The 25,194-nt window shown below is 39.3% G+C and overlaps 1 protein-coding gene across 1 annotated transcript; it reads right to left on the bottom strand.

Moving 5' to 3' along the window:
- On the bottom strand, nt 1-5,904 carry LOC121970564 (COP1-interactive protein 1-like). Its single transcript, XM_042521356.1, has 3 exons — nt 5,791-5,904; nt 3,599-3,768; nt 1-2,918 (listed from the first exon to the last, which is right to left on the bottom strand). Exons 2-3 carry the CDS (start codon nt 3,684-3,686, stop codon nt 187-189), a joined length of 2,820 nt encoding a protein of 939 aa, XP_042377290.1. The 5' UTR covers nt 3,687-3,768; nt 5,791-5,904; the 3' UTR covers nt 1-186.
- Nucleotides 5,905-25,194: the final 19,290 nt, after the last annotated feature.

The following is a 25,194-nucleotide window of genomic DNA, read 5'->3' as shown; positions in this document are numbered from 1 at the left end:
AAAGAGGAAAAAAGAAAACTCGAGCTTAAAAATACTACAACAAACCGACCGACCCTATAGAAACAAACAACAAAAAAAAAAAAAAGGGAAAAACAGGAGCTATGCAAATACCAGCAATTACGGGACTAAACCCTAAACTACCTTATTTCTACACTTCCATGAATCAATCACGAAGGATAAGCCAATCTATTCAAACCCAACCAAACGCCTTGCGGACTTGAGCGATAGTACGTAATCACTCAGCTGCCGATACTTCTCTTGCTGATAATCGATCATGATGCTCAATTGATTTATTGCCTCCAATTTCTCCATTTTCCTTGACGTTATCTCCTCATCCTTTTCCTTTACGCACCTCTCCAGTTCATCGATCCGCCGATCCAACTCAATACTTTTCGTCACTACATTCCCCATCTCCTTTTCCGTCTCGGCTAACTGAGCCTTCATTTCTTCTGCCTTTCGCTTAAAGGCTGCGATAGTCTCTTCACTGTTCTTCAATCTTTGGGCCATGTCTTGTATCTCCAAGTTCATTTCATGCTTAGCATTCATCAGTTGGCGGACTTGCAACAACAGATTCCTTGCCTCTGATGTCAAGGAAGATAGCTGAGTGAACCTATCGAAGTGCTCCTGCTTCACCTGAGATTCCAACATATTTAGTTCCCGACAAAACTCTGAAACCTCCATCGTGCCTATCTGAACTGCTTTAAAAACTTCATGCCTTGATTCTTTTAGCTGAGTATTCAATATCGCAACCTCATGCCTCAACAGTTGGATGCTGCATTCCAACGACGCTTGTTTCTCAGCGTACTCAGCTTCCATGGTTTTTAGATTCTGATTGAACAGACATTGTTGGCTTTCTACTTGGTTTTTTAGACATGTTATCTCTTTGCTCGTTTCTGACTTTTCTGCTTCAGATAGTTTTAGGTTTTGCAGAAGGTCATCGACCTTGGCAGTCAGTTTGTTTATTTGTATCACCTGCTCTTGGCTGGCAGTTTCTGCAAGATCAAGTTGGATTTTCAGGCATGCCATCTCTCTGCTCGCTGCTTCTTTCTCTACTTCACATAGTTCTAAGGTTTTCTGAAGCTCCTCAATCTTCACCTCCTGTTTGTATATTTCTCTCGCCTGCTCCTGGCTAACAGCTTCTGCATGATCCAACTTCTGGCACGATTCGTGAAACTGATGATTGAGTTGCTTTGACAAAGTATGTAAGCTCTTTAAGCCATCTTTTAGAGTTATCAGATGGTTTTCCTGTTCCAAAAACTTCTGTTTAACTGTATCATCCAGTTTATTTAATAAACTCAGACTTTGTTCAGAGAAATTATTGATACTTTCCGTATTGAAGTTTCTGGACCACGTCAACTGTTTCTTCAGTTCACTTATATGAATATGCAGCGAATATTTCTCATCCAACAGCTTTGTGTTCTTCATCGTCAAATTTGTAATTTGTTTACTATTAGTTTTATGTTTCTTTTTTGCCTCAGTCAATTGGAGATTTGCAGATTTCAGTTCAATTTCTAAATTCTGTGTCTTGACCTCAAAATCGGATACCAAGATCTCACACCTTTTTCGCTGAGCTTTTAGACCCTCAATCAAATTCTCAGATATCTTTACTTTGGCCAATAGTTCTTTATTTTCTTCAACCAGGACAAGCTTTTCGATCGTAGTTGTGTTCGTATCCATCAACAAGTTATGTTCACTCTGCTGTTTAGATTGAAGTTCTAATTTATACGCTCCATATGCATGGGAAATTTCATCCTTCACCTCTTCTATTTCCTTTTGAAGCACCTCGACTTTATCATGTTCTTCTTCAGCACTTGTTGCAGCCTCTCGATGTTTTAATGCCAAATTTTCATTTTCAGCATTTTTGCTTTCCAATTGCCTGTCTAAACTCTCAATGCCACTGAGCAAATGGGCAATATCATTGTTTGAAATTTTAAGTTTTGTTTTCAGATCAATGATCTCAGACTTTGAAGCTTTAATCTCTTCTTCTACACCTTCCAATCTACTGGTTAATTCATGTCCATTCTTGTCAGCTGCATCCAAATCATGATTCAATGTTTTGTTTTCGGACAACAACTGTGTAATCTTAGCGCACAACTCATCATTTGATACTTTCAGATTTTGGATAGCTTCATCTCTTTGGTCAGCCAAGGTTTTATCTTCCTGCATCTTGCTGAGAAGTATGAGAGCTTCTATTTCCTTTTCTAGAACACAATACTCCCGGACATTAGTCATTTCCTTGGATTTTTCTTCAGATTCTTGCTTTAAACGGTTGCCATCAGATTCCATTGTCATTAGCTTGTTTTTCATCTGATTGATTTCACAAATATATCCTTCAATATATTTTTCAGACTCTTGTAGCTTCTGCAATATTTCTGTTTTCTCTGATTCCAGACATTGAATTTGATAATGCATAGTGTTCATTCTTTGATTCAATTCTTGTTTTTGCTCCAAGGAGGCCTCTAACTTCTGCTCAAGGTCTTTGTTCATATCTAGAGCTTTTAACAATTGGGGCTGAAAACCTTCAAACTGCTCGAGCCTCACTGTTGTTAAGGTAAATTCCCTCTTGAGCTCATCATATCTCCTACTCATAGATTCAAGCCTCTCCTTCACTGCACTGTAATCTTCCTGCTCCTCATCACTCTCAATTGAGTTATTTTTAAACCCTACTAATTCTGAATCTGAAGAATCGGAGGATTCTGAGTATGTTGAGAAATTAGATGATATGCCACTGTTGTCTCCTTTCTTGTGAAATTTCTTCTTTAGATACTCAGTCAACTCATCGTAGTGCCCATAGATTGCTTGATAACTTTTGTGAATATCCTCAATAAGAGTAGTTAATTCAGACTTGTTTACTGAATTCATAGAGATTGTACCATTCTCTATGAGCTGAAGTAATCTATCTACTTTGTTCTCAGTTTCTACAAGAAAATGAGAACAAGAAGGATATTACATTAGATAAATTTTTGTCCAACCATATAACAATCACACCCACAAGAAAATTCTAACTTATTTTCTCAAAGAATGTCTTTATGAAGTCCGATCACATGAAATTTGAACTAAAATTAAATTTAGAGAGGAAGACATCATGATATGAAACTTTAGCATCCACATCAACTTCCCTATCCAAAATATATAATTTAGGATAAAAAAATTATTTTATTAAATTTAGATATCTACTTTTTAATACATCATATATCAACTTTCCTATTTCTTGTCTCTCCTCTATAATGTTTAGGGAATGGAATCAATTCCCTAAATTTAGAGAAGTACTGTTCATAAATGCATAATTTAGGGAATGAATAGGATAGTTGATGCAAAGGTTTTTTAACTATCCTATCTAATATTTAGAGTAAAATCTTTGAATAGGATATTTGATGTGGATGCTCGCACCTTTAACTACTATTTCTCAAGTAAACCATGAACTTTAAACCATTATGAATACACAAAGGCAGATCCATAAATGTAAATTCATTGTGCTTATTGATATTAGCAAAACTAGCTTCTGAACTGCAATTAACTAAAACTCTGCATGTGCATGATTCTTCATGAGTATAAAATTCATAGGATGAAAGGAAAACGACCTCTGTGATCATCATACCTTTCTTATTCTCCAGTTTCTCATTGTTCCCATGATGGATATGGGTTTTAATGGAAGAGATAAATTTGCTAAATTTATTTGTCTTCATCGTTTCCCAATTCCTTGTGCAGTCAATTTAAGTTTGGAAAGTCAACATTGCGCAACCTAATACCAATTAGTTGGAAAAATATCTGTAAAGACAATTATATTAGTACGGTAGAGATGCACTCATAAATTAATAATAAGTTTGCCTACAGAAAACGTAAAGAAAAGAATATTCAACTCATCAAAACTGATAAAAGTTTGAGAACAGCTATTAATCCTCTATAAAGAAATAATTTTCCAGCAATAAATATACTAAGCAGTAAGATCTTGAAAGATAGTAAAATGCAGTGGCGGGTAACCATCACGTTCCAAGGTGAAACTGAAAACACAAAAAAGTGAGGATCTTAGTAAAATGGCAGAATCACACGATTAATTGTGTTTTTATTGATAAATGTAAGAACAGTTCACCAACTTAAGAAATTAAAATGCAGTTCAGATGCCTTATAATTGAAAGGAAAAAAATATATCAACCAAATCAGATTGCTAGAATCTGCATGCTCAAAGTCAGAATGAAAAAAAAATTAGAAAAAGTGGGGAAAAATTGGCTATTGTACGGGATAGGAAAGTGCAAAACCATAAGAATGATGATCCCAGTTCAGTAAATACGATGAACAATAAGCTATCCGTGCAGTCAACATACTCAACTGAAGGTCAATCTGACATGAATCCCTTTCTCCCAAGTAGCCTTCTCATTTTTACTTATTGATTTTGGTATAAAAATCCTCAGAAGGAAAAAAAGATTAGAAAAAGTGGGAAAAAATTGGCTATTGCGCGGGATAGGAAAGTGCCAAGCCATAAGAATGATGATCCCAGTTCAGTAAATACCATGAACAATAAGCTAACCGTGCAATCAACATACTCAACTGAAGGTCAATCGGACATGGATCCCTTTCTCCCAAGTAGCCTTCTCATTTTTACTTATTGATTTTGGTATTAAAAATCCATAATATAGATTCCAGTTGTTTTAGTGGAATTGGTGGACCGCACTGCACTGCAAAAGGATATATAGGTTTCCGCTTCTCCATGTTTTGGATGGATTGGCTTAATATTTTATATAATCGAGACATTTTTGCATCTGAACTATTTTGCCTAATGCATGAGACCAAAAAGTCCAAAACCAAACGAATGATCATAGACTTCAGTAAATATCAAGAACACTATATTGACAGACGAACTGTAGAATTTAAGCTGTTCCAACAATCAGCCTGCTCCATTGAAATATTTTTTTATGCTCGGCCTTGAAATTCCAGTAGCCAGAGTGAAACATATCAAGTTAGGGTATAAACAATGATCCTAAAAGTAATACAGTTTTAATTCCGACCTACTTTTTTCATTCCAAAATTCAATCAAGGTTTGACCCAAAACATTAGACTCCAACGTACTACATATGATCAAGTGAAATCATGCAAATATGTAAATATCCAGCAACAGAAGGAGAATAAGAATGTTAACTCTCTACCAACAACAAATTTTTTGCAGTATACCTCCATATCATGCGACAAAATTTTACTACATCACATGAAACACGACTAAATATCCTTTCCGCCAAATGATCCGATCTCACTCTAGATTTCGACAAATTAGGGATCAAAACCATTCAACAAACCAAATCGTTCGAACGCACCTGGAGCTTCATCGTTCGAACTCTTCGAAGCATCGAAAACATATCCAACAAACCAAAACGAGCTCCTGAACGCTTAATCAAGTAAAAGACGACGAAAAACAAATAGATAGAAGAATGCAACAAAAGAAAACGCCTCAATAATCAAACAAGAGTTCAGATCGATAAATAAGGACTTGAAATTTGATGAAATCACCTCCCTCCAACTCGGATTGTCCCAACAATCATAAAATGAACGAAGCAAATTGCACGGTCGTTTCTAAGAATTCACAACAACATCAAATGACACAAAACTCAAGAAAAGGAATCCAAGGGAGATCAAACAAAAGAACCATGCCACGATGACGATGCGAGAAGAACCGCATCTGTATCAATCGCCGAACCGAAGCAAATCATGCACAGCAACGTCAAACGAGAGAAAACTCAAAAAAAAAAAACAAGAGATCAAGAAGAATCATGCAAAGATCACGATGCGAGAAGAACACACCTGAATCAACCTTCATGGATGCTCGAATCAGTCATGAACAGAGAGAGAGACAGGAGAGGGCGATGTGAACCCGCACACTCTGCTCCACTGGAGAAAATGGACTAATATGATTCCACAAAAGCGGAGCAAATTATATTTTTGGAATCTTCCTGATCCGTTACGCCCTTCTCATTTGGTAATATTTACGGGACGCACCAGTCACCACCGCGTGGGGTCCCGCGTCGTGATGCCGACGATGCGCGCCTACGTCCGTCCGATCTGTTCGAGCCCATCCATGGCCGTACGATTTGGTGGCAATCAATTAGGAATCAGTTTCAATATCGGAAGGCGGATGGTACAAACTGGCGGTGAATGTACCGGATTCACAGTTGTACACGTGGGCCAGCTGGTATTCCTCTAGCTCGTTATTCGTTTCCCGCCAAGTGACGGTGCCACGTGCACGGCAGGCGATGCCACCAACCACCAATGTAATCAAAGTTGTTATGGACATTTTCATTATGCTTCCAAAATTTTCCTTTTTTTCACTTCCTAAGGAACAAATTACTCTTTAAAATTATTAAATTTCTGATTTAGCACAATTAATTTCTGTACTATTTTTAAAAACTCTATGAATTTTTTTAGAAAGTGAATAAACCCCTTAAAATATATTCTTAGGTTTTAAAGCTTTTATAATTTTATCCCTAATTAATACGGTCCTAAATTTTTTATAAAATAAATTGAAATATTTGATTAAAAATATACGCATTTAAAGCAAATAAGGTGAGCCAATTAACAATGTGGCATGTGAGCTGATAGATTCTTCATCAATTGATTAATAAGGAGTGATTTGGAATTGCAATAAAGACAATACCCGAAACATGTACAAGGGACTACGAGACAAGAGTGATTCTTGATCAATTGATTTGATCTTGTTCTAATATTTCTTATTTCTGTAACAAAATGTGTATTCATTTGTTCTAATAATTCGTATATAATATACCTAAATCCTTTTCGGAAAAGTTCCTTACACAACACACTGCATCTTTGAGATATTTTACAGTTACACCACACAAACTTTACATCACTCAATTCCTTCTTTAACTTCAGTTCACAAGCAAAACCATCATAGAAGATGAGGCCATGGCGGAGTGGTCCTTGCTTCCTCGATGAGCATCCATATCTCTTCCAAGCTTTGACAATGGCGAAACCTCACTTGCACCTCTCCGGCCATCGCTCTAGGCAACAGCCTCATAACCATGGGCGCCTTCTTATTCCAGCAATTGTTATCCTCTGCAAAATGCAGCACAAGCCCTGGAATCGATAGTAGTTCAGTGCTTCTGAGGTTTACAGAGCTATTAAATTTACCTTTGACGGATCGACGACAAAAATCTTGGATAACAAATCCTTGCAACTCTTAGAAACATGCTCAGGAATCGGATAGGTGCCTGAACGTATGTTCTGCAATACGAGCGAGAGCATCTTGTAACGCAATGATGAATTTTAGCAGCAAAATTATCGCTCGTCGAAACGCAGAGTAGCTGATAGGTATCTCGAATGCTCGATCCGTCGAAGGGAATTTCCCGACCAACATCGCATCCAGAGCGACTCCACACAACTAAATGCCAGCCTTCTGCAGTATATGCCAGATGATCCCGTCCGGAAGCTGAGTCGGATGAAGGCGGGTCTTGTTGTGCAAAAAGTTGACGGAGAGTCGTTGAGATGCCGAATCAGCGAGGTACCCCCTAGAAAGGTTCGCACGGGCGGTCCTACGGAGGGAAACGATCAGGATGATGACGCTATGGCTCTGCACACACGCAGACGAGTCCATCGGTCGTTAGAGACCAGAAACCAGGGAAAAAGTCCCCGGGTCAGGCCCTCCGACGCTCAAGTCAGGTACTTTTTCCTCAGAAATCACAGAGAAAGGACGAAAAGTAAAAGATTGATAAGAAAATGACGAGTGAACGTACCTGCGTAAGGGACAAAGCATCCCTTTTTATACTGCAACTGAGGCTTCTGGAACCTGGCGAATGTCAGGGAATGTCGGATGTCAGACTTTGTCTGGCGGTGGTCGACACGTGGCTTTCTCTTATAAGCTGGCGGAGGAACCAAGAGGAGTATGAGCCTCCCACCGTTAGAATATTCCCTGACATGTGATGATTATTCTCTGACAGGTGGTTACGATTCCTTGCAAGTATATTTGTCATGTAGTGTCTGACCTTCTGACCCACCTTCGTCTGCGTCATCTGAAGCATGTATATCCCGACCTGCACGCTGGATCTAGTTCTTGACCCGCATTCTCTTACCGTACGTCCCGACCTGCACGCTGGGTCTGATTCCCGACCTGTGTTTGCTTATTGCTATCTAAGGCATGTACGTCCCGTCCTGCACGCTGGGTCTGATTCCCGACCCGCATTTGCTTATTGCTATCCAAGGCATGTACGTTCCGACCTGCACGCTGGGTCTGATTCCCGACCGGTGTTTACTTATTGCTATCCAAGGTATGTACGCCCCGACCTGCACGCTGGGTCTGATTTCCGACTCTCATTTGCTTATCGCTATCCAAGGCATGTACGTCCCGACCTGCACGCTAGGTCTGATTCCCGACCCGCATTTGCTTATCGCTATCCAAGGCATGTACGTCCTGACCTGCACGCTGGGTCTGATTCCTGACCCGCATTTGCTTATTGCTATCCAAGGTATGTACGTCCCGACCTGCACGCTGGGTCTGATTCCCGACCCTCATTTGCTTATCGCTATCCAAGGCATGTACGTCCCGACCTGCACGCTGGGTCTGATTCCCGACCCGCATTTGCTTATTGCTATCCAAGGCATGTACGTGCCGACCTGCACGCTGGGTCTGATTCCCGACCCTCATTTGCTTATCGCTATCCAAGGCATGTACGTCCTGACCTGCACGCTGGGTCTGATTCCTGACCCGCATTTGCTTATTGCTATCCAAGACATGTATGTTCTGACCTGCACACTGGGTCTGTAAGCAGACCTGCTGGTAGTTTCCAACTTTAGCTATACTTGACCCACGAGCCCATTTACTACTTACTATCAGGGTTGGGTCTTATAATTCTCTCTTTTGACTTTGGCCACGTAAGCTGAACTTTTGACCTCCCTGCTGTTCATATCAGCCCAACTGCTGACCGGCCACGTTGGCTTGACTTCTAACCTTCTTGACCTCCTCGTCAGCTGGACTGTTGACCGGCCACGTTGGCTTGACTTCTGACCTTCTTGACCTCCTCATCAGTTGGACTGTTGACCGACCACGTTGGCTTGACCTCTGACCTTCCTGACCTACAGATCAGCTTGACTTATGACCCTCTTGCGGCCTTGACTCCAAGCCACATCATCCTATTGACCCCACAAAATATGTACCGTATCACCAGAGATCAATGTTTAGTCGTCTATTTGTCATATACTACTTGGAATTAACTTAAGGTGAGAGATCAAAAATTGACCTTGCCGTCGAACCCTTTCACTTTCATGGTTTCAGGAGCGAGGTGGGATAACAGCGAGGCCTTCCTCCAGGAGTGTTGCGAATCAAATAACTGTTGAAAGGAAGAAGAAGAAGAAGATGACATTTAGCGAGATGGTTGATTGTCTTGGCTACTAATTAGAGCACGGAAGAGAATAAATAGTTACCTTGGCGAATCCAAAGTCGCCAATTTTGATGCGCGGCACCCAGTCGCCGTCAAGCAAGGTGTTCTCCGCTTTGAGATATCGGTGGCAAACACCCTTCAGAGTTTCGGTGCGTTTAGTGATGTTGGAAAAAAAAAGGTCAAATTTTTTACTTTGATCTACTCTAAAGTGATTTTACCTTTGATCCTCTTGAAAAGCGATGGAGATGATATACTGAGTAGGTGACTCTGTCGTTAAATAGAAGAAGACTGTGGAATAGAAAAGAGATGACACCTATACTTCTTCCTCGCACTCCTTCCTGCGTACACCGCAAAGAGAGCAAAAAGGAGTGTTAGAGCAAGAACCAAGGAGGGATTCCTAATGCAAGCACTCCAATGCTCGATCAAGTCAATACTGTAATTGAGTGAAAAGTAGATAAGAAATTGAACAATAGATGCGTGCATGCACGTAATGAAGAGCATATCTGACCTACGGAGAGGACCCATTTTATGTTGTCTCTCATAACCTTCGCAATAATGAGACGACAAGAAATATCTAATGTTAGAATATGTCAGGTAATAGAAGATGTACACAGTTTGGAGGATGTGTAGTCATCCTTCGTGGAATCTTATGTTACATGTACATGAATGTTCTTTTATAACTTTCGCAATAAATGAGACGACTAAGAATGTATGTTGTCAGGTACTGGAAGATGTATAGTCACTCTGATAGGAAGGTTCCATTGCAGGTATAGTGAAATATTCCCTAACGAGTAGTTGTTATTATCTGTCAGGTTGTTACGATTCCTTGACAATATTATCCTGGAGGTAGTCCGACCAGCCTAATAGCCAACCGAGTGTATGATGAGAGGCTGGCAAGAGAACTAGGGTCCTAAGTCTCTTAAGTCCAACTGGCTCTTTGGTTGACTAACCATATGTTGAGAGTTGCCTTAGTGATGAGAAATGAGGAATTGTTCCCTTTAAGTCTGTCCGACCCTGAGTTTGATTGACCATATACTAGGAGTTTTATTATAGAAGCGATGAGCTAGGCCCCATATGCCCGACTGCTGTGGAAGCCGACTAGATTTATTCTATGTGTCTTGACATTCAGTGGAGCGTTAAGTCCCTCAAGTCCAACTGCTATGAGGCCAACCGACAGTATACTGAGAGACTTGTGCTTGAAGAATGGGGGGTTAAACCCCGTAAATCCGATCGATATTTGGGTCGACTAGCTATATATTGAGAGTCTTAGCATTGAGGAGTGAGGAGCTAAGTCCTAGTTGTTAGGATCAAAAATAATTTAGATATCTCCACAATAGCATGATATTGTCCACTTTGGGCCTAGACCCTCATGGCTTTGCTCTTGGGCTCTCCCCAAAAGGCCTCATGCCAATGGAGATATCTTTCTCTTATAAACCCATGATCTTTTCCATGTGTTGTCAATATGGGACTATGTTTGCAACCTTGCAACCCCAACAATCCCCCCCTCAAACAAAGGACCATGGGCTTCCCACGTCCGATCCTTGACCCACCAGGTCTTCCTACCCCTCGGTCTACCCGACCTACTAGGACTTCCTACCCCTCGGTCTACTCGACCTACTAGGACTTCCTACCCCTCGGTCTACCCGACCTACTAGGACTTCCTTGCCTAGCCGCAACTAGGACTTCCTGCCCCTCGGTTCACCCGACCTACTAGGACTTCCTGCCTGGTGTCTGGTCCTCTTGATCCGAACATAGGAGCCCCCACTTTCTTTGTTCGAGGTCAATATTGTACTCACATGGTTCAATCAGACCATAGCTCTTGTGCACAGTTGGCGGTTAAACCTTCTGGCAGTCCGGGCTCTGATACCAATTGTTAGGATCGAAAATAATTTAGATATCTCCACAATAGCATGATATTGTCCACTTTGGGCCTAGACCCTCATGACTTTGCTCTTGGGCTCTCCCCAAAAGGCCTCATGCCAATGGAGATATCTTTCTCTTATAAACCCATGATCTTTTCCATGTGTTGTCAATATGGGACTATGTTTGCAACCTTGCAACCCCAACACTAGTGAGAGTGACCCATTTATCTATATATACTCCGACTCTGACCACCACCTCACCTTGACTTTGACTGCCACATCACCCTAGGTCCGCTTACAACATACTGTATCACTAACCTCTCTTTCAAGTCTAGTAGAAGGAGATTCATGGTCAACTGACTAGATTCGAGTCTTATTTTCACCTAATCGCCCGACTTGTTAGTGCGATCGGCGGGCCACACATCTGATTGCCCATTAATGGTACAACCAATTCTATCTCAGAAAAATGATTGCCCATTAATGGTACAGCTAATTCTATCTTAGAAAAATGCATGTTAGACACTTGATATGCTAAGTTATACGCCGATGATACGCAGGAGGGCACTTTTTATTGAAATGATTTGGTTTTCTTATTCATCATAAATGTCATTATCTGGGTACTCGTCATGTGTCCCACAAACTCTTCATTCTCTACTATGACAGCTAACGCACGCCTTTTTATATGGACAGGCTAATTCCCTCCTCTACGATCCGACGGCTACCACCAATCAAGTTGTTGTGATCGAATGATTGTGCTTAAAGAATCTCATATGACCCACGTTTAAAAACCCTAAGTGCCTTACAAATAAACCACCACCTATGCTCTATCTTCTTCCTTCTATTGGATGGAGTTGCACGTGAGAGAGGGGGGTGAATCACGTGGTTTTGAAATTTTTTTTTTTTAAAAACAATGTGCACAGTGGAAAAACACAGAAATTAAACAGAGTAACTAAGAAAACAGAAACAGGCATAGTCATTTTTATTTGGTTTGGAGTCTTCGGTAACTCCGACTTCAAAATCCAGGTCCCGCGGACCTATCGATGGGTAATGTACTAAAATACCTCTTCTAGTACCTCCGGAAGAGAGAATCGAGTACAAAGAAATTGGGAATAGGTGCAACACACTGCACTTGTCCTTTTGCAGTAATTAAGTACTCAAATGAAAGATTATCAAACACTCTTTCAAAGATGGTCGGCTTAAGTTAAGTGTTTGGGTAGCTTCTTAGTAGTAGACAAGTGTAGCAACGTAGCAGCAGAGTTGTAACAGGAAGCCGGAGTGTTCAATAGTCTGATCGGAAGTGCAGATGTTCATATGAGTGAGTTGTGTGATGGCTTGGGCGAGCACTCCTTATATTGAGCATGGAAGGCACCTTTAAAGACCTTGAAGGGGCCTATAATGTGGCAATTTTCATCCCGAACAGTCTAGTCCTTATCTTTGACAAAATCTTAACTTTATCCTATGGAAGGCACCTTCCATGCACTGAAGGTGCCTTCTATGAATAGTGCCAAGGCGCCTTCCAATGATTGAAGACGTCTTCTATCTCCTGGAAGGTGCCTCGGGTACTGTTCACCCGAGGCTTTTTGTGCTCTTCTTGCCCTGTAAAACATGTTAGTCCAATAAACCAAATAAGAACCTGTAAGACAAGTGTTAGCATAACAATACTGAGTAGTAATTAAACTCTGTCTCCTCGAGACCAGGATCTAGTCAATGTCTCAGTTTAGGGATCTGAAATGGAACTAGACTGGACCGACACATACTGTCCCTCAATCGGGACGCGTCTTCACCGAGTCACTCACATCCAGTGATTTACCTTCACTTACCAACTTGTAGTCAGTTGGCTAGTCTCTTAACCCACCAGTTCTTCATGCCAGTTGTCAAGTCCGCAGACCCAATTGGACATCTGCCGGTTGTCAGGTCTCGCGGACCCAACCAAACTTTCTTCCATATGTCAGGTCAGACCTTTGACCTATTTGGACTTCAGACCAGCTATCCGATCCCACGAATCTAGTTGGATTTTAGCCTGGTGTTAGGTCCTTTAGACCCATCAATTCCTGCACACTTAGTAAAGTACTTAGATTATAAAGACATCTAACTTAACTCACTTGTCATTCATCAAAACTTGAGTTAGACTGTTAGTGCAAATTGTACTAACAATCTTCCCCTTTTTGATGAAATGACAACCTGGGTTAAATTAAGAAAAAATATGCAAAAATTTATAAAATGACTTAAGAGAAGTCTAAAGTAAGGCAGTTTATTTTTATTCTCTTGATCATTTTAAGGGCTAAGTTATCTGATTTTCTTGAATTTCTTTTCTAACTTAAACCCTAACCCTCCTCCTTTGATATTCATCAAAAATTATGTAGAGAGAAAAAATGTAGTAAGTTTTGTATAGTAAGTTTGGAAAGATTTTGGCAAAGTAAATACAAAATGTTTAGGTTTATAAAGGGGAGAAGTACAAAAAAATTGTACTTAGTTTTGAAAGGGATCTACTAAAGTTTTTTAACAAGTTGTGAAAGTTTGACTTTTGCCAAATAACTGTCAAGGTTTTAAAGTCTAAGTACCTTTTCTCATATTTTCAAAGTATTTGTAAAATAATTGTTCAGGTTTTAAAAGTGATCTGAGTTTTTAAAATTATCAAAATTATGTATTTTTTAAGGCAAATAACAAAAAATGCTTTTTTAATAGTCTTAACTTTAAAACATGAATTTTAAGCACAAAATTTGATATATGAAATAATTGTAAAATATTTTTGACTTAGAAAATTTAATTTTAAGTAGGAATTCGTAAATTAGAAATATTTTCAAAAGCTTTAAATAAGAAAAAAAATTAAGTAAAAATTGTAAAGCAGTTTTCAAATATAGTTTTCAATTGTAAAAATGACAGATCAAAAAGGAGGAAATTGTTAGTACCCCATGGTAATTTTGACGTAGTTAACTAAGTTCAATTAGGTCCTATTGTGTTTGATCCTTATGTCAAAGTGTGCATGAACTTAGGAACACAAGAAGTCAAGCGGAAGATGCAGCCAGTGAAAGGGTTGACACGGGAAGGGAGTCGACGGGCTCGATGCATCTGAAGGACGAGATGTTGCTGAAGAGTACACCGGTAGACGAGAAGGACGTGTGAGGCGATCCAAGGGACGAGAAGCCGGGGAGGAAGGCTGCTCGAGGAGAAGGTCAGAGTTGGGTTTGGGTGAGCTCAACTCCGGTTAGCCGGAGCATCACCCATGCGAAGAGATTAGCAAGCTAATCTGCCGTATGGAAGACCCCTCCCATGGCTTGGAAGACGCCTTCAATGAACAGTACGATCGCGCTTTCCAACCTTTGAAGGCGCCTTCGCTAGCCTTTAGCCAGAATAAAGTTGTATCCTCGGCAGATAAACTCTATCTCAGGGAAAGCACCTTGGACCTCTTTGGAGGCGCCTTCAAGCTGCAGATAACTTTTTCCAGGGGCTATAAAAAGATCCCTAGATAAACACTGGCAGACGAGAAGGACATGTGTGGCAGTTAGAGGGACGAGAAATCGGGGAGAAAGGTTGCTCGAGGAGAAGGTCGACGTTGGGTTCGGGTGAGGTCAACTCCAGTTAGCCGAAGCATCACCCACGTGAATATATCAGCAAAGGAGCTAATCTGCTGTATGGAAGGCACCTTCCATGGCTTGGAAGGCGCCTTCGGTGAACAGTATGAAGGTGTCTTCCAGCTTTTAAAGGCACCTTCGCTAGCCGTTAATCGAGGATAAAGTTTTATCCTCGGCAGATAAACTCAATCTGATGGAAGGCGCCTTGGACCTCTTTGGAAGTGCCTTCAAATTTCGAATAAGTTTTTCAAGGAGTTATAAAAAGACCCCTGAACCTAGAAAATAATTAACAACTCTTGTATTTATTTCCTAACAACTTTCTGAGAATTTAATGAGTGTAAGAGACTTCTTTGCTTTCAAAGAAGGAGATTTTTAGTGCTTTCTGTTGGCCCCCGTGCGGCCGGCAAGAGGGGAGGAGTGAATTGCCTGTAATTTAAAAATGAAAAAAAACCATTCTCATTCTTTCAACATAGATTAGTAATACAATAGCAATTATAATAATAATAAATGAACAACTAATAAGATAAAGAATAGGTAAAAGGCCAGAGGTTTACTTGATTACAACATAGATGGTTGTTAATTCAAGGCGTTGAAGAAAACACTAGCAGATCTCCTTCATTGAAGGCGGAGAAGCCTTTTACACACTTTGAATACTCAGAAAGTTGCTAGAAAATGAATACCAAAGCTTTTGCATATTTTCTAGATATAAGAGCCTTTTTATAGCTCTTGGAAAACCCTATCCGCAGCTTGAAGGCGCCTCCAAAGATGTCTAAGGCGTCTTCAATCAGATAAGCTTTATCCACTGAGGATAAAGCTTATCTACGGCTAACGACTATCGGAAGGCGCCTTCAAAGGATGGAAGGCGCCTTCATACTATTTATCGAAGGTGCCTTCCAGCCATGGAAGGCGCCTTCCACAGAGAAGCGTGGGGGCGCCTTCAACTCTGTTGAAGGCGCCTCCTGCAGCTCTTACAGTACTCCCTTTACTCTTTTGCTGCTCCAATAGTCTGGGTGATTTTGCTTATCCGGAATTAGGCTCACCTGTACCCATCTTCCAGCCTTCTCCTGGAGTAAGTTTCCTCCCCGACTTCTCGTCCCTCAAACGTCGCGCACGTCATTCTCGTCCATCAGTGTACTTTTCCGTAGCACCTCGTCTCTCGAACGCACCGAGCTCGTCGGCTCTCCCCCGTGCCATCCTTCTTGTTAGCTGTGTCTTCTGCTCGACTTCTTGTGTTCCTAAGCTCTTGCACACTTAGACACAAGGATCAAATACAGCAGGACCTAACTGAACTTAGTTGACCATATCAAAACTACCTCAGGGTTCTAACAATCTCCTCTTTTTTGATGTGCATCAACCCAAGTTTAAGTTAGGGTTCAAAAAAATACAATAACATAAGTAAATTACAAATAATAATTGCAATACAATGAATTAAAGAATTAAATGTTGGTGCAATATCCCTTAGGTCAAGGTTGACTTGGTTGACCAAGTTTGAGTCTTGGTTTGAGTTTCGATGTTTGACAATATATTGGGTTTAGATGATATGGACAATGCAGGTGCAGTTGTTCATTTGGGGAGATTATTTATACAATTCTCGTTTGGTCAAGATTGACCAGTTGAGATGTGAAGGAGAGTCAAGTAGGCCAACGTTGACCGGATACTTGACTGGAAAGTCCTGGTGAGTGAAGCCAGGCAGAAGGAAAGTCCTGGTGAGTGAAGCCAAGCAGAAGAAAGTCCTGGTGAGTGAAGCCAGTTAGAAGGAAGTCCTGGTGAGTGAAGGCAGGCAGTTGAAAGTCCTGGTGAGTGAAGCTAGGCAGATAAGAAGACCTAGTGAGTGAAGCTAGACAGAAGTGAAAATCCTGGTGAGTGAAGCCAGGTGAAAATCCTAGTGAGTGAAGCAAGGTGAAAGTCCTGGTGAGTGAAGCCAGGCAAGGGAAATCCAAATGGGTCAAGGTTGACCAGACATCTGGTGGAAGTCCAAGTAGGTCAAAGGGATTGACTGGATACTTGGCACAAGGAAATCCAGATGGATCAAGGTTGACCAGACATCTGGTGGAAGTCCAAGTAGGTTAAAGGGATTGACCGGATACTTGGCACGAGGAGAAAAGTCCAAGTGAGTCAAAGGGATTGACCGGACACTTGGTGAGGGAGTCCTAGCAGGTCAAGGGAGACCATATGCTAGACATGATGTACCAACAGGTCAAGGTTGACTGGATGTTGGTTTGGGGGGCTTGGGACTTGGTTTTGGGCAAAAACCAGCAGTTGGATCGATCAGCCGATCGATTGGCTGGAGCCTAATCGATCGGCCGATCAATTGGGGAGTCCCAACGAGAAGCCGTCGTCCCAATCAATCAGTGGATCGATTGGGAGGCAGTCGTGAGCGTACAGAAGCCTGCTGGATCGATCGGCTGATCGATCCAGAGGTCCCAATCGATCAGTGGATCGATTGGGAAGCTGCGATTTGTCGCGATAAGCCCTGGATCGATCCGCCAATCGATCCAGGCTAATTCCCAGAGCACAGAGGCGCTCTGGCTTGATCAGTTGATTGATCCAAAGCCTTCCCGATCGATTGGGAGCAATCCAATCGATCGGGATCCGACCGTTGGCGCAGATAAAGGCCGTTGGCGTGTGTCTTCTTCGGCAAAACTCACACTGTTCACTCCAGATCCTCGACAGCAACTCCACAGCTCTCTCTAAGCTCCAGATCACCAGTTCTTGAAGGCTCTTCCAAGTCAAGAGGCGAATCAAAAGCAAGAAGAAGAAAGCTAGGTTAGGGTTTCTTGTATTCATTGTAAGCTTTGCTTATACTTTTGTTCCCTTTCCTTTCTTTCTGTATTGAGAGTCTTGTAGGGCTTCTTCGCCTTCAGTAGTTATCGAAAAGGAGTGTTTATTAGTGGAGGTGTGTGTGTGTGCGTGGATCCTTGGACTAGTCACCTCTTGTGAGGTGGATACCAAGTAAAATCCATTTGTTAGCGTTGTTGTAATTGTTTCTTGTATTTCCGCTGCATATCTTTGAAGAAACAAGCAACGTCAAGCACCTAGCACGCGCCGAGCTATTCACCCCCCCCTCTAGCTCCACATTTGGTCCTAACATTAAAAAAAACTACAAATATCCAAACTCCCTCTGAACTTGTACTAATTTCTCTTCCTTTGATCACATCAAAAATAAAGTGAGAAAGGCAAAATTAGATAAAGAATTAAAATTTTCTAAGGGTTAAGGAAAAATTTTCTTAAGGGTCAACAGAATTTAAATTTGTCAAAAATAAGTGTCAAGATTTCTCAGTTTTAGAAATGAAGTTTTCGGCAAATAATCCATAGAAAATTCATTATTTATCAAAAGTTTACAAAAATATATTTTTGAGTATTGAAAAAATATTTGAAAATAGGAGTTGAATATATATAAGACAGATATAAAATTTTGCATAAAGGAGTTAACTTAAGCAGAAAATAAAATAAAAAAACTTTAATTTAAAACTATCTTTTTTAAAAAAATTATAATAGTTAACTATTTAACAGTTAGTTTATTAAACACTCATTTCAATAATTAACTTTTAGGCTGTAGCGAGACACTAGACCTTCTTGGATATTGGAACAACAACCACTTCTAAACAAAGCCTTTTAAAGAAATTAAACATTTAATTTTCTTTCTATAAATTGTTACTTTTTTAAAAATAACTTTAATTTACTCTAAGCAGGATTTGGGAATCCAATATAGGTTTCTTCCTACTGGATTGATTAAGTATCTTTTAGGAACATATTTTGGTGATAACTTTCTAATTTATCCCTTATGGTATCTAAAATACCAATTTATACTTTTATCATTTTTCCAGATATTTTGATCAAGACATGCAGAATTTCTAGATTTTTCAATTTGGTCCTTTAATTTTTTATTTTCTTCCTTTAACTTATCATACATTTCTAAAGGGTAGGTTTTTGCTAAGATTGTTTTTAATTCAGTATTTTCTCTTTCTAGTTTTACTAAATCTTTGGAAAGTAATTTAATAAATTGAAATGACTCTTTAGGAGTTAAAGCGCGTACCTTACTTACCTCGTGTTCTGAAATTTCCTCTTCATCACAGCTTTCTTTGATGATCCTCCCCCTTCATTGATGCTCATCTCTGAGCTACTTTCATCTTCTCCTTGGTGGTCAGCCAGTAGGGCTAGTCCGGCATAGGCCTCGATCTCGGATTCAGAGGATGAAGATTCATCCCATATTGCCTTTAAATTCTTGAGTTTTGCTCTTGTTGGTCTTTAGCCTTTGTCTTCCTTCAATTTAGGTCAGTCGTCCTTGATGTGCCCTTCTTCTTGGTAATTGTAATATCGAATCTTCCTTTTGCTTCTTAAGTTCTTTTTTGTCTGCAACTTGAATTTGTTAGATCTAATAAATCTATTAAATTTTCTTACCAATAATACTACTTCATTCGGCGTCGATGGATGCTTTGGAGTCTGAGTCTAGTCCACTTTTCTGGGCTTGTAGTGCTAGGTTCTGACTTGGTTCCTTTTTTTATCTTGCACATTGAGACTCGTGTAATTCGAAAGTGGAAAAAAGGCTTTCTAATGTACTTACCTCGAGGTCTTTAGAGATATAGTAGGAGTCTACTATAGATATCTATTCCGGTGTCCTCGGGAACACATTAAAAGTATACCTTTACGCATCTTGATTAGTTAACCATTTCTTCGTGGTTTGATAATCTGGTGATTAGCTCTTTGATTCTTCCATATAGATATGCAACGGATTCACCTTCTTCCATCCAGAGGTTGCTGATTTAATTCCAGAGCAGATCCCGTCTCGTGAGTTTGGCTTCAGACGTACCTTCATGTAGTTCCAGGAACTTCTCCCAAAGTTCCTTTGCTAAGTCGTAGGTACTGATTCTGTTGATTTCTTGCAGAGGTAGCACGCTCAATAGATGAAATTCAGCTCGTCCATTTGCCACAAATCTTCTTGCTCTTTTTTGGTCCATTGATACTCCTCTTTATCTTTCGGTGCTATAAATCTATATTTTAATATTAACAATAACTCAAAATTGATTTTAAAAAATATCTCCATTTTTCTTTTCCATATTGTGAACTCCCCCTGTAACTTAGGTGGGTAGATGCTAGGTTATCATCTTTGTACTTTAGTTGGTGGTTAGTCCTTCTTAAGTGGTTGGGCTCTACCTACCACTGCTTGTTGGCCCCCGTGAGGCCGGCAAGAGGGAAGGGGTGAATTGCCTGTAATTTAAAAATGAAAAAACCCTTCTCGTTCTTTTAATATAGATTAGCAGCATGATAGTAATTATAATAACAATAAATGAACAACTAATAAGATAAAGAATAGGTAAAAGGCAGAGGTTTACTTGATTACAACCTAGGTAGTTGTTAATCCAAGGCGTTGAAAAAAACACTAGCAGATTGTTGGGACCTTTGTGCCCGCTAGAGGGGGGGGGTGACTAGCGTCTCGTCTCTTCGTCGGTTGCTTCGTCTTGATAATATGCAGCAGAATACTAATACAAACACAACCAACGCTAACTCAAGGATTTACTTGGTATCCACCTCAAGAAGATGTGACTAATCCAAGGATCCACACACCAAGCACACACCTCCACTATGAAACACTCCTTCTCGGTCGTAGCCGAAGGCGGAGAAGCCTTACACAAACACCTCACAACAAGAATCACTCAAACAAGAAGAAAATACACAAGGGTATAAAATAAAACCTCTCCTTGCTTGATCTTGCTGATGTAGGTTGCCTCTTGAACCTTGGAGATGCACCCCAAGAGCCTTCAAGAACTGGCGGTGAAGATCGGAAGAAGCCCGGTGAAGATCGCACGAAAAATCACAGATGAAGCTCGCAAAGAACTGGCGAAGAAAATGCTCCGCCCAGGCTATATACAGTGCTCCCAATCGATCCAAATCAACCTCAATCGATTGCCACGTCAGCACCCAGCAATCCCAGTTGTCCATCTCCTGCAACCTGTGCAACGGTCACTTCCCAATCGATCGATCGATCGATTGGGATTGCCTAAATCGATCGGTCGATTGATTCAGAACCTTTCTGTGCTCTCGCATCCGCGCGAGAGCTTCTGCTGCCCAATCGATCGACCGATCGATTGGCAGCTCCCAATCGATCGCCCGATCAATTGGGAGAGCTTCTGTGCTCGTGATTTCCTGACCCAATCGATCGGTCGATCGATTGGACCATTTCAACAATCGCAGCACACTCCAATCGATCAGCTGATCGATTGGAGCCTGTTCAATCGATCACCCGATCGATTGAACACCCTGGACTTGACTCAAACTCAAGTCCAGCTTCCCAAACCCAACTCTCGGTCAGTAGTGACCTATTAGGTTTGCACGCCTAGCATTTGGCTACTTCCGACCAATCTCGAACTAGCCTTCTAGCCTCCTCCATCAGCCTTGTGTCCCTCGGATATCTCCTCATCCTTCATGCCTTGCCTTCTGGAGCTTCCATCGGCCTCATCCTAGTTGTCGGGTTCTCCTCAACAAGTCACACTAGGACTTACCTTGCCAAGACCACATGCTTGGACTTACAACCTTTGCCAAGATCACACTTGGACTTTCCAATTGCCTGGCTCCTCACCAGGACTTTCCTTTTGCCAAGATCACACTTGGACTTTCCAATTGCCTGGCTCCTGACCAGGACTTTTCTTTTGCCAAGATCACACTTGGACTTTCCAGTTGCCTGGCTCCTCACTAGGACTTTCCCTTTGCCTAGCTATACTAAGACTTTCCAATTGCCTGATCTCACTTATCAGGACTCACTACTAGAATTTAGGTCTTTAAGGACACACATAAATGCCCTTATAGTATATTTTTAGTGACACTAAACCTATGGTGACATCACCAAAAAATGTATTGAAATGCGGTGTTAGCATAGCCCCTCTAGTATTCCTGACATTTGTGTAATGTCATTATAAAATATTTATGCTAACTTCAAAAGTGTCTTAAATATAGGAATATAATGACAATCGAAAATGTCACGAAAACATATTTCATGACATTTATGCATGCCTTTTTATTATGTAACCAAGGACAAATATAAATGTCACCTAAACTAATTTATATTGACAATAATAAATGTTTTAAAATTTTATATAAGGACAATAAATTATGTTAGTAATGATAATTTATAAGGATATTTTAAACTGTCATATTATATTATCTATAATGACATTATGAAATGTTAATTATAATATTTTATAAACACATTAATTATAAACATTTAGAATACACCACAATAAATTAATAATATTTATTTAGAACACAAAACATTCATCACATAATAGAAAAAGTTACACATTATCACAATTTAACCATCATCACAATAAGAATAGAAACATTTTATATCCAAAATATCCAATTCATTCACCATATCATCATAATTCATCCCATCATCACAAAAGTACAAATGCATTACTAATGTAAAAGTATTGAATCCAATGCTAACTAAATACTAACCAATCATTAAGTTTTAAAACAAACAAAGTCTTATAAAAAACCCAACTAATTTACTATCAACCATCTTCAACCATCATATGCAAAATCCAAGTACCTGTCACCTACAATACAATCAATAAATTTGTATAAGTAAATTAAACAATGAAAATATAAACCTAATAAACATAATTTAAAAGATTAAAATTCATACTGAATGAGAAACATATAATGTATTATTCTATATGCACTAATAGAAATCTTCGCATATTGCCAACTGCAAATACATTTCATATTTATTTAAAATTTTAATAACATGATAAATATATAAAAAAAAATATTTCACTAAAATGTTTAAATCATACCAAATGACAAGGTCAAGCTATCAGTCCTCCAAATGTATCCTCAAACCTTTGTAAAAGATCATAAGGTCTAATTAAATTTTCTTCAGGTTCTAGGACAACTAGTACTTGTACTTCACACCAATTTGGACCTAGTTTTTGTCTCCCTACTATATTATTTGGATCCATGCTGAGGAGCACTCCTTTTGCCATAATTTTTGTTGAATCAAATAAACTTTTGATCAAGACAGAACTTCCAATCTACATGAAAGTGAAAAATATAGCAAAATTTTTTCAAGATGTGTGAAATATATAATAAAATAGAACTTAAAAAAAAATCTTACCTGTAAGGTTTGATGAGATGGAATAGAACCTTGTGGATTACTACTCGATAAAGTGTGTTGACTATTATTACAATTTGAAAGAGGATTTGTGTTTGATTGTTCAGAAATCAAACATGTAGTATAAGACTTGTCAATATGAAGATAGCCTCACAATCGATAGCCTCACAACTAGTCTAGAACTGAAGACATATTTTCAACAAGTGGGACATTACCTTGCACATCAACATGTAGTTGATTTGAAACTACATCTATTTGGTTATTCAAGGTACCTTCTATGTTTTGACTATCTGTAAAAGTATTGATTACATTAAAAAAAGATAAATATGAATAAACACAACAATTATTAAATTTGGCATGCATAAAATGAGATATTACCTTGTTCATGATCTGTGTGATTTTTACTTATACTTGGTGGTTGTATATCTATCTCATTTTGAAGTTTAAAACGAGATTTCTTCTTAGTTCGGTGCTTAGGAGCCATTCCTACTACAAATAATAGTTAGTAAGAGATTATAAATAATAAAAAGTCAATAGTTAAAAATGAAAAGGAAATACATATCACCATATATCATCCAAACATATATAATAAGGTTGATATATCATCCAAACATATATAGTAAGAATCTATTCTACTGTTATTACAATGATAATTGACTAAACATAATGCATATATACTAGATAAAATCTCTTCATAAATCAGTATCAATTTCCACTCCTGCAATATCATCATGAACCCAGACTACTTCTTCATGTTCATTGCAAGCTTCTGAATTACAAATATAACTTTGAAGATATGTATCAACATCTGCCATAGGCTGCATACTATACTTCGCTCGTGCATTAGTCGTGATAATGACATGCCAATCATAATCATTTGGATCTTCCACATAAAATACTTGCATAGGCTGAGATGCTAAAATATAAGGCTCATTATGACGCCTAACATCTTTAAAATTAGCCAACATAAAGCCATCTTCATCCAATTTTAGTCGTTTGCCTTTGGAGACCCACTCGCATTCAAATAAAGCAATTTTTCGACCTCCCCCATAATCCAACTCAATCACATTTTGCAAAATCCCATAATAATAAAGTTCGCTTAATACCGGATTGTGATATTTTATACTTGAATAACTTGAAGTAGTTGCTCTAACAGTCACACCACAATTTTGAGTTTTCCTCTTACGTTCCACTTCTTTTGTATGAAACCTAAATCCATTTGAAACAAATTTATGATATTGTATCCCAATGATATTCGAGCCTCTAGCAAGTGATCTCAAATCATTTCAAACAGGATCATCTTCTGGAAGATTTGTATCTTCAATCTATCATACAAGAAGGACTTACTCATTTATATATGAAAAAAAAATAATATATATTTTTAATAACTATTACAACATAACTTACATGATTAGCAAACCATGAGGCAAAAGTTTTGCTATGTATACGTTCAATTTGGTGTAGTGGAAGATGAGAATGACTAAGTTGCACAATTCCATGATGTTCACTGCAAATTCGTAATATTAATTTCATAAATAATGATGACTAAGTAGTTATATATTTAAATAGCATGAATTATATGAAACCATACTGTTGGTTGCTACTCGAAAAACCTAATGGTTCCACTGTACAAAAATTTTGTACAAAGGTCTGAACCTTTTCCTAGCTACCATGTGTTCTTTTAAATTAAACTTGGATCGCCTGCGGAACTTAACACGTTTGATCCAAAGTTTAATCTATTTGTTCTTTTAGGTTTAGACTCGGATCTCCTGCGGAACTTAACACGTCCGATCCAAATCACCTATGTTATTAATTTTATTAAATATTAATTTCTAAAATTGGCTTCCAGTACTGACGTGGCGAGGCACATGACCTTCTTGGATATGGGAACAACCACCACCGACTAGACAAAGCCTTTTAAGGAAAGTTAATATTTAATTTCCTTAAATAACTTTAGGTCAACCGAAAAGAACAATCAAATCACAAGGGAAAAAAAATAAACAAAAGAACACAACATCGAAAACAAATTCGAAATACTAGAATCACATGCCTCTTGTATTTGGTATTATTTCCAAAAATAACTAGTATGATGCGGAAAGGAAAAATACTAGTTATACCTTTTAGAAAGACCTCTTGATCTTCTACCGTATTCCTCTTCTAACCTCGGATGTTTTGTGGGCAACGATCTTCCGAGATGAGAACCACCAAGCACCTTCTTCTTCCTTACAAGTTTCGGCCATCAAAACTTCTCCTAGGATGAAGAGGTTCGG

This window comes from Zingiber officinale, chromosome 4A (genome assembly GCF_018446385.1).
Source record: "Zingiber officinale cultivar Zhangliang chromosome 4A, Zo_v1.1, whole genome shotgun sequence".
Taxonomy (NCBI): domain Eukaryota; kingdom Viridiplantae; phylum Streptophyta; class Magnoliopsida; order Zingiberales; family Zingiberaceae; genus Zingiber; species Zingiber officinale.
Note: the sequence above shows the minus strand (reverse complement) of the source record. Positions and strands in the feature narration are given on the sequence as shown.